General features: G+C 34.7%; 2 protein-coding genes across 6 annotated transcripts; both read left to right on the forward strand.

Moving 5' to 3' along the window:
* The first annotated feature begins 1,869 nt into the window (after positions 1-1,869).
* On the forward strand, positions 1,870-5,218 carry CYCJ18 (cyclin J18). 5 transcript variants are annotated; one of them, XM_023669906.2, is made up of 9 exons: positions 1,870-2,043; positions 2,218-2,294; positions 2,845-2,963; positions 3,043-3,141; positions 3,222-3,239; positions 3,315-3,385; positions 3,499-3,625; positions 3,701-3,761; positions 4,847-5,218. In XM_023669906.2, coding segments are annotated over exons 1-9 (666 nt in total). In that variant the 5' UTR covers positions 1,870-2,041; the 3' UTR covers positions 4,939-5,218. The 5 variants fall into 5 exon arrangements, with proteins under 5 accessions (XP_023525674.1, XP_023525659.2, XP_086978218.1 ...); XM_023669891.2 differs by having other exon boundaries at positions 2,864-2,963; XM_087122092.1 differs by having other exon boundaries at positions 2,864-2,963; positions 4,852-5,218.
* A 1,050-nt stretch (positions 5,219-6,268) lies between these two features.
* Positions 6,269-8,833, forward strand: LOC111792396 (putative clathrin assembly protein At1g25240). Its single transcript, XM_023673819.2, has 2 exons — positions 6,269-6,975; positions 7,948-8,833. Exons 1-2 carry the CDS (start codon positions 6,400-6,402, stop codon positions 8,578-8,580), a joined length of 1,209 nt encoding a protein of 402 aa, XP_023529587.2. The 5' UTR covers positions 6,269-6,399; the 3' UTR covers positions 8,581-8,833.
* Positions 8,834-10,317: the final 1,484 nt, after the last annotated feature.

Raw genomic sequence — 10,317 nt, forward strand, 5'->3', positions numbered from 1 at the left:
AAGTGCTTTCGACAATTCCTCCTGTGAATATGATTGCTGGATACAATGTTGAGAAAAATGAACTTAGCTGCAAAAGGTTAATTGTGAAGTATCAAGTATACAAACCATAGACTTTTGTAGAATGAGCTTATGTATCTCTTTGATTTGTCACTTTTAAAGGAGGGTCGAGAGCTTTATAGGCAATTTATAATTAGATTCAAGCTTGTACAAAAATAAACCATAAATCAGCTTTTGCCCTGGTTTGCATAGCACTCCCATTAAGGCAATTACGCCAATTTTTTAATAGTTTGACCTATCAAACTTAGCTCGTAATTATTTGTTAATTTCATTATGGTTCAACTAGTCAAAACATCATCGAACTCTTAGAAACTAAAAATAAAACCTTTGAAAAGAGGTCTATTGTGAAGCTTCAAGCATCAAGGCAGCAATATGTTCAGAATGAGTTTGTAGAAGTTGCTAGTGTTGTAGTTTGCTTGCTTCTATCATCTATTTTCTTTTGTTACTTTTTATTGTAGTGAGATTGCAATCATCTATTAGATCTGCTTCTCAAAGAGTATATCACTACATCCTTAACCCTAGATCTGCTTCTCAAAGAGTATATCACTACATCCTTAACCCTCTATATTGGTAACAAAAAAGAGTGCGACCAAAATGGAATGACAATTGGTTAGTTCAATATAGATTGATTATATCGATTTTAATTTGCTCAATTCATTGTGATAAGCTTGGTGCAGGAAACGTGTAGGGAGTATCACAGTCATGCTTATCCAAAGCGTGTTGCATGTGGCCACGTGTTGGATGTCTCGATTATGCTTATCCAGAACGTGTTGTCTATGACTGCATATCCGTTTTAAACGGCTTTTACTTGCTTTCATGTATAGTTAGATCTTTAATATTGCAATTGTGTCAATACGGGGTGTATAGCTATTCTCCAAAATCATATATCTATACCCACCAGGGCTAAAATGTCTCAAAATATTCTATAGAAGTGTGACTAGTTGTCAATTCTTCCTCTCAAAATGTTCTGTAGATATGTGACTAGTTGTTAATTCTTTCCCTTCCAATTATATGCTATCAAAGTTGTGGTTGTTTAATTTTTTTTAAACCTATAACATTGCTTTCTTACCAATTGAGTGTGTTATGAATAATTGGGTCTACTTGAACAAAGGGGGACCAATTAAACTAAACCGGCCACACTAGTCTTTTGACTGGAGGCCTTTGTATGTGACAAGCTTTGTCCCTCTAAAACTTGAATGCCTCCTAGAACTATAGGCCTCTAATTCTCATAAATTATTGTCCTCTAAAATTTAAATGCGTTCTAGAACTATAGGCCTCTAATTCTGTGGTTTATACAAACAAGAAAAAAAATTGCACCAATTCGAATTATTGTGGTTTGTACAACAAGAAAAAAAAAAAAAATGCACCAATTCGAATACGCAACCCGAACCAACCCAATAATTGATACTCTATTTTCGAATTAGGTTGGGTAGGATTATCGAATTATTTTTTTATAATTATTTTAAAAGAAATTATATTAATCCATAATACATGTTTTAATAACTAAAAATATTAATCCATCGTATATGTTTTAATAACTAAAATCTGATAAAAGTTCAAATATTAAATATTTATAAATCACAATCATCCACGGTTACAAATGGTCAAATATTTTTAATCTTCAAATCTTCATAACCATTTATTTTCGAGTTGGTCAAGTTGACCCGATAAAAATGTGTCAACCTACCAACCGAGAATGTTCAATTTTTCAAAAATTTAATTTAACTCAAATCAAATAAAAAATTTAATCAATAGTCCAACTTTTATGTTTACCTTATGGAGTTGAAATAAATAAAAGAAAAAAAAAAAAAAAAAAAAGAGGGGGAAGAAGAACGGAGAAACAAAAGGCCTAGGCGTGTTTGTTGTATGGTAGACATTGGCATGCAATGCAACTATGCGATGAAGGGAAGCAGAACAACGATGGAGAGTGAGAACTTACCGATTCTGAGAATTCGCGTCGTCAAATTCCTTATTCAATCTGCTCATGTGAATCTTCTTTCACTCCCAACAATTTTCAGTTCTAGAAGGCCACAAGCAGCAAATTTCACAGAATCTTTTGGAAATTTCTCTTCTCCAAATTTCAGTTCTAGTTTTACCTATACTTCTTTCGTCCTCTACTCACTTACTTTTGCTTCTGGTTTGAATCAATTTTCTTGGTAGGATCTCGAAGTGGCTCCGATCGTCAAATACTCTGCGTTGTCACTTTTCGCTGATAGATTCTACCCATCGCTTTCTGGGTAATTTTTAGCTCTTTTTGATTCTTGATGCATTCAATTTTGGAAATATTTAGTTCAATAAGCAGTATCTTGTCGAATGAGTGCACAATATGATTATAGGAATGTGAAGGGTATCATCCAATGGAGCAATATTATCCAATTTTAGTTTGATTTTACTGATATTGCTGGTTTGATGTCATGGACGTCAGTGTTGTTTGAATTAGGATCGGAATTGTTATCATTTCCTTATGAACAATTGGAGAAATTCTATATTTATTACGATTTTCTATTTCAGTGCCCGTCTTTGCTTTTGAGAAGATTGCTACTCATCGAGTGATAGTTTTACCAGGGCTGTCTTATGAAATTTTCTATCTCGTTTAGATGTGAGTTAGATGTTGTTTAAGCACTTTTGGAGGAAATACTAATTTAGTGCTTTTTAGCGTTCTAGACTTTTCAAGATCACTTTTGGTTGTCGAACGAAATGCTAGGAAAATTTAAGAAGTACTTCTGATTGGTTGAAGTTACTTTTCATCCTTCCATAAGTCATCCTAAACTCATACTCACCTTTTAATTGCTATTTGCATCAAAAGAATCACCAGCAGCAATGCCTCAAGAAATTGGCTTCTGCAACCAATCACAGAGAGCAATTTGCAGTTATTTGCACTTGTTTCCTTATGGATATCTAGCAAAGTGGGTTTTTCTTTCTCCTCTTTCTGAAGATGAGTGCCTTACTTTTTCATGTGATTCAACTATACAAATTCTTTTGCAGCTGCACACTTCTCATCCTCTTTCTATAAAACTTCTGAAATCTTTTGGGGATAAGATGATTAAGGAACAACATTTCATGACCCGGGATTTATTGGATGCAGTAAGTTGCTGTTTCCATAGTGGTTTTAGAATTGCTTTCTTGCAGTCATATCGGCAATTACTGATGATAATGTTCTGTAGGAGGTCATATTCATGCAGGTGTTTCTCATAAACCAAAGATGTTTCTTTCCTCATTTTGGTTGTGTCCTGATGATATATGTTTATCTTCTATAGATATTGAAGTTTGAGATTGGTACTGCAAATATCACTTTTGTATTTCTTGAGGAACTTCTTATTCAATTCAAGTAAGATCTTTTGCTGTCTCACTCAAATCAGGCTGTCATTTTAGTCTCGGGTAATTACTATCAGATTGTTCTTGGCTTCTTCTTAGTTTGTCTCTTCCTGGTACTAAATTCAGGGAAGTAGCGAAAGTTGGGGAGCTTGTGAACTGGGAAGCATGCATGGATGTAATGGATCTTCTTTATGAAAAAGAAGAGACATCTGTGTCTTACAGTTCTCCTTGTTCTTTAGCTGCTGCCATCTTGGTATGTCTTTTTAGGAGTGAGATTAGAACATTTCTAATTATTCACTAACTTTCTCTCTCCTTCTCATGTTTGTAGGTGGCTTCATATCTCATCACTGTTCCAGTGCAAGAATGGGAATTTCCAGTTCTTCCCTGGGGTAAGTTGCATTTACAGTTCATCTCTCCTTTTTATTAAGCATGGATAGAACTTTGAAAGTAAGAAAAAAAGTTGAGCTATCTTTATGAAACACTTCTCTGATCAAAGTTGAGGATTTTGCTGATATAAGCTTAAATTCTCAAGTATAACACAAGTGGGAACTCTGAGTGCGGAATGTTTTTCTGTCTCTCTCAAGTCAGAATGGAGAAGGTTTCATTGAACTGGGAGTGGAAGGAGTAAGAACGACATAGATTCACTAGAGAATGAGAATGGGGAAACATTGCAAGGGGGGTTAGGAGATTAAGGAGGAGATTATCTCCTTTTTCTCTTCTTTTTATGCCCCAGTTGTTTCTCATAGTTTTTTTTTTTTTAAAGAAGATTAGATTGGTATCCTATATCTGATACTGATAGGGTTGAGAGACTCCCCATTTAGTTTATAGGAGATTTTGTTTGATGAGAGACAATTCATTAATATTTGAAATTTACGCTTACAATTTACATGTTTAGATATACTTTAAAACACTCGGTCCACTCCAAAAGAGAATTTTAGAATAATAACTCGAATACTATGAACTTCAATATGTTTAAACATTTAAGTCGTCAAATTCACACACAATGTTTTTGCGTTTGCCTTTTTCTCAATGGTTCGGATGTAGGTTCCACTGATATAGCTAATAAAAGGAATAGAAAGGGCGCAAGGCTCAAAATCAACTAAAATGCCCCTTTGAGGGAAGGAAATAAAACTCTCATCTCATAGGGTATCTAAGATGAACTTTGATTGATTGCCTCTCTTGGGCATGAGGTTCAAATTCAAGATGTCTGAATTGTCTGAGCTAGATCTAACTTTCTTCGTTCCATATTGTAATACAGTACTGAATGTTATACTAGTTTGGAGCAAAAATAGTGAATCTATCATCATCGTTTTCTTGTATTGGAGAATATTAGCAGTGAATCAGTGATGACCAAATGTAATGGAACACAGGAACTAGTGGTAGTTTAACTTACTCTGTTGTTGTTTGTTGTTGAGTGAAGCTCATAGGTTGTGTTAAAACTAATTCGTAAATTGATTTACTCGTATAATCGCAGTCCAGTTCGTAATGCCATTCATAGAAGAAGATATTGTAGAACAAATCAGAGGCATTCTGCTTCACGTTTTAGAGACTGATACTGATTGCTAGAGAAGTAGCAGAGGCTTGAAAACAGAGCAGCTCTTAATCATGAGAAGTAAGTGCTGTTGCTATTTTGTGCTATCTTTTTGGGTTAAAAGTTGATGTTCCTGCCAGGAAGAAACTGAAATGCATTGTAGCTTTGGAAGCCGTACAAATAGAGAAATAGAATCAGCCTACCAAAGTGGGTAAATGTTTTTTTAGCAACAACATATGATCTAAGTCTTAAAAGTAGAGCTGTTGAAATTTTTTAAATTGGGCGTTTTTTAGCATAATAATTCTTTTATGTTAATATGCTTATTTACCAATTTTTTATTCATTTTCTTGGTTTGATTGTTGTAAGTTTGGCTGATAAAATCTTAAACTTAAAAGTATTTAATATATTTTAGATTTTTTTTTAAAAAAATTTATTTTTATGTTTAACGGGTCGATGAACTTTCAATTTGTATTAAGTGACCAAAAAAATTGTATTTATGGTGTAAATTTTCGAGGTTTGAGTTTAGGAAGTCTATATCTGAAATAGAATTCAATAAAGTTTTTTTTGGAGGGAAGATTTAAAATTTGTTTCGTGGATTTACGAAATATTTAATACTAAATAAATAGTTAGATTTTAGGTTAATTTAAATTTTCGTCTTAATTTTTTTTTCTTTAAATGTGTTGGGCTTATTTAATAATCATTTAATTTTTAAAAATTGTGTTCTAATTAAGCATTTCAATTCTTAGCCAAATTTCAAAAAACAAAAATAAAGTTTTTAAAAACTATGACCCTTTAATATTCATTGGGTTTTTAAAACTCTAGCTTGTAAATATTACTTTCACCTTTTAATTTCTTTATTGTTTTTTATCTCAAATTTTGAAGAGAAAAAAATAGTTTAAATCTTATTTTACCTACTTATCTACTATATATATATATATATATATATATATATATATATATATATATATATATATATATATATATATATATTAATAATTAAAATTTTATAAAACTCAAATATCAAACATTCACTAGTCACAACCTTATTTCTAGGTTGCGGGACTAAAAATTGTAAACCCACAAACTAACTCAAATTAAAAATTCAATTGTAAACCCACAAACCAATTCAAATTAAAAATTCAATCCAACTCAAACGCAAGAAAGAATGATGTATTAATATGATATGTGTTCGAGGTGATTGATTGATGTTATCTCTCCATTGAGTTTGTTTATATTTTAGTGCGGGCAATTATTAAAAAAAGAAATAAAAAAAGAATGAAAAAAAAAAAGAAAAGATGATTGGGCAATTATTATAGATTACATCTATTTCCCCGCAGGCACGTCCAATCCCCACCGAATACCGCGTTGAATTTTTCGTTCCATCGCATAAGCCACAAGAACACCCACAAAGCGTTGCACAAACCCACCATATAAGGGATTAAAAGGCCAAAAGGCATCCCGGTGGACGCGCGGGCATTTGCTGTGGTGGGCGGAGAATGAAGCTATGGCAAAAGGCTGTGGGCGCAATCAAAGACAGAAATAGCATTTGGCTTGCCACCCTTTCACGCCGCACGCCATATCGCCACCCCGACCTTGAGGCTGCCATAATCCGCGCAACCAGCCACGACGGCGCTAAAATCGATTACAACAACGCCCGACGCGTGTTCGAATGGATCCGTACGTCTCCGATCTACATGAAGCCTCTTGCGTGGGGCCTCTCCGCCCGCATGGAAAAGACTCGAAGTTGGGTCGTTGCTTTAAAGGGGTTGATGCTCATCCATGGGGTGTTTTGTTGCCAAATCCCGTCCGTCCAGCTCATCCGACGGCTGCCGTTCGATCTGTCCGGGTTCAAAGATTGCCATTCCAGCCCTTCCAAGACTTGGGGGTATGATGCGTTTGTGAGAAGCTACTATGCGTATTTGGATCAGAAATCAGCGTTCATATCTTCGGAGGCTAAGAAATTGAAGAAAGGGTTGAAGCCACCATTGTTGGAGGAGTTGATTAAGCTTCAAAATTGGCAATCTATGTTGGATACCTTGCTTCAAGTTCGACCATTGGATGACAACATGAAGGTATATCTTTTAACTTATATATATATATATTTTTTTTTTTAATTTAACCTCATTCTATTGTTCTGTTTGATATCATATTAAATTACTCATCCACCCAAAAGCCCTAAATTTTTAACGTGGGTCTTCTGTTTGATATCATATTAAATTACCCATCGACCCAAAAGCCGTAAATTTTTAACGTGGGTCTTCTGTTTGATATCATATTAAATTACCCATCGACCCAAAAGCCGTAAATTTTTAACGTGGGTCTTCTGTTTGATATCATATTAAATTACCCATCGACCCAAAAGCCCTAAATTTTTTAGGTGGGTCTTCTGTTTGATATCATATTAAATTACCCATCGACCCAAAAGCCCTAAATTTTTTACGTGGGTCTTCTGTTTGATATCATATTAAATTACCCATCAACCCAAAAACTGTAATTTTTTAGTTTCTTTTGTTCTGATATCATATTAAATTACCCATCAACCCAAAAATCGTAATTTTTTAGTTTCTTTTGTTCTGATATCATATTAAATTACCCATCAACCCAAAAACCGTAAATCATATTAAATTACCCATTAACCCAAAAGCAGTAATTTTTTAGTTTCTTTTGTTCTGATATCTTATTAAATTACTCATCAACCCAAAAGCCCTAATTTTTTAGTTTCTTTTGTTCTGATATCATATTAAATTACCCATCAACCCAAGCCCTAATTTTTTAGTTTCTTTTGTTCTGATATCATATTAAATTACCCATCTGAGTTTTTTTGTTTTGATATCGTATTAATACCCATCAACCCAAAAGTCCTAAATTTAACGTGAGTCTTTTGTTTTGATGTCATATTAATACCCATCAACCCAAAAGTCTAATATGAGATTAAGCTACCCATCAATCCAAAAGTCGTAAATTTGGCACGAGTCTTTTGTTCTGATATCATATTAAATTACCCATCAACCCAAAAGTCTAAAGTTAATTCCTTTGTTCTATAGGTTGGTTTAGTTTTGGAGGCTATGAACAATCTCGTTGTTGAAGTTTTCGACGTATACAGTCGAATCTGCAACGGAATTGCTCAAATTTTGTTGAAAATATACGTCTCACCAACGAAAGCCGAAGCATCGATGGCGCTTCGTGTTGTTCAAAAAGCAGCAAATCAAGTAGAAGATTTGTGTCAATATTTTGAGGTATGTAAAGAAATGGGCGTTTTGAAGGCAAGTGAGTGCCCAAAATTGGAGAAGATCCCAGAAGATGATATCAAAGAACTTGAGCTGATCATCAATGGAAGTGTTAACAATGATGAGAAAACAAAACATTGTGAAGTTCTTGAAGAAGAAAAAATGGGGAATGATAATATGATTAGAGAGGGAGACGACCACGACGATGACGATAATAATAAGAATAATAATAACAACAACAATGGAGAAGAAATGAATGGAATTAGAAGGAATGGATCAAATAAAAGGGTTTTGAAGACAGTGATTACAGAGAAATGGGAGATATTTGATGGAGCTTGTTCATCAAGAACAGCATTGGCAGGGCCTCTTCCAAGCTGTTCTTCATCCCATTTGAGTATCATTTCTATACCAAATTATAAGTCAGAGCTACCAGATTTGATCACTTTCTAGGCCACTTGATATCAGGCATTTAATTATGTATATTCACGGTCAGTCATCATCAGATAACTTCATCTTCTTCTTCTTATTATTATTATTTTAGTTACTAAAAAAAAGAAGGAACTAAGTTATTTGTAAGCCCTCTCTCCCTCTCTCTCTCTCTTTCTCTAATCCATTTGTACTAATGTTCCACTGTTTTAAATGGATATCAATGTATGTACTGATTGCTAGTTTTGATATGGTAATGAGAAGTGTTAGAAAAATATGGGAATGAGTTATGTATATGATTAATTGAATTTTTATGTGTATCGTAAGAACTATGATCCGTTAACTAATAAAATGTCTAAATTAAGAATGTTTCTAATTTTTCCAACCGAAGTGCGATCTCACAATTCCCCCTCCCCCTTCGAGCCTTAGCATCCTCGATGACACTCGTTCCTCTCTCCAATTAATGTGAGATCTCACAATCCACCCCCTTCGAAGCACAGCGTCGCTGGCACACTGTCTAGTGTCCACCTTCCTTTGGGCTCAACGTCCTCGCTAGCACACTATTCAGTGTCCACTCTCCCTTCGAGGCTCAACATCCTCGTTGGCACACTGCTCGGTTTCCACCCTCTTCAGGGCTTAGCATCATCTTTGGCACATAGCTCGGTGTCCACCCGCTTCGAGACTTAGCATCCTCGCTGGTACATTGCTCGGTGTCCACTCCCTTCAGGGCTTAGCGTCATCGCTAGCACATAGCTCGGTGTCCCACTCTCCTTCGGGCCTCAGTGTCCTCGCTGGCACAGTCCGGTGTCTGGCTCTGATACCATTTGTAATAGCTCAAGCCCACCGCTATCAGATATTATTCTATTTGGGTTTTTCTTTCTGAGTTTCCCCTCAAAGTTTTTAAAACCTATATGGTAAGGAGAGGTTTCTACACCTTTATAAAAATGTTTTGTTCCCCTCTCCAACTGATATAGGATTTCATAATCCAGATGACATTTCCGTGTCAAAGGAAGATATAAAAATAAATTTAGAACTTCTACAAACTCCAAATGATAAAATTAACTCTTTTCAAAGATTCAATGCGAACAAATTTGCATATATGATACGACAATCTTCATCTCTCATTTTACTCCAAGAAAATCAAACTCTTTGAGGTATGGTAAGGTAACACATATTCTTTGTCCGATTCTTGTCCTTGTACTTAGTTCTTGTTCTTGAGCCTTATCTTTAGCGGTATCTAGCTATATTCATGTCTTAGCATACTCAGGGCCCGGGTATTGCTACTTTAATAGGGCATGGGTGTATGATGAGATTACTTAATATATGTTATTGAAGTAGCACCCTAATTACTTGGAGCTAATCATCTTAATTTAGGTTAACATAAAAAATCAAGTGCTAATTTTGAGTTTCTCCTGAGTTAGGCTAGCCTCCGAGTTACTTAAAAACTAAGGGTTATCCTAAAGCTTATCATGAGAGGGTTCCTAATTACTTAAAATCAAGTATTAACTTTGAGCTCATCTTGAGTAAGGATATCCCTTTGGCTACTTAAAGATTAAGGGTTGTCAAGCTTATCATGAGATAGCACCTTCCTTACTTAAAAATTAAGTGCTGACTTAGAGCTATCTTAATAGAAATCAAGATCTATCCCGATCCCTAACCCTAACGGTAACATAAATTTATAACACACCTGAGTCGTCGTTAATAACATTCCAAGCCTCAAAGGAATTGAGTAAAGTGCATAAATATTGAGGTTAGTTGTTA

This window comes from Cucurbita pepo, chromosome 1 (genome assembly GCF_057944985.1).
Source record: "Cucurbita pepo subsp. pepo isolate OVF chromosome 1, ASM5794498v1, whole genome shotgun sequence".
Taxonomy (NCBI): Eukaryota; Viridiplantae; Streptophyta; class Magnoliopsida; order Cucurbitales; family Cucurbitaceae; genus Cucurbita; species Cucurbita pepo.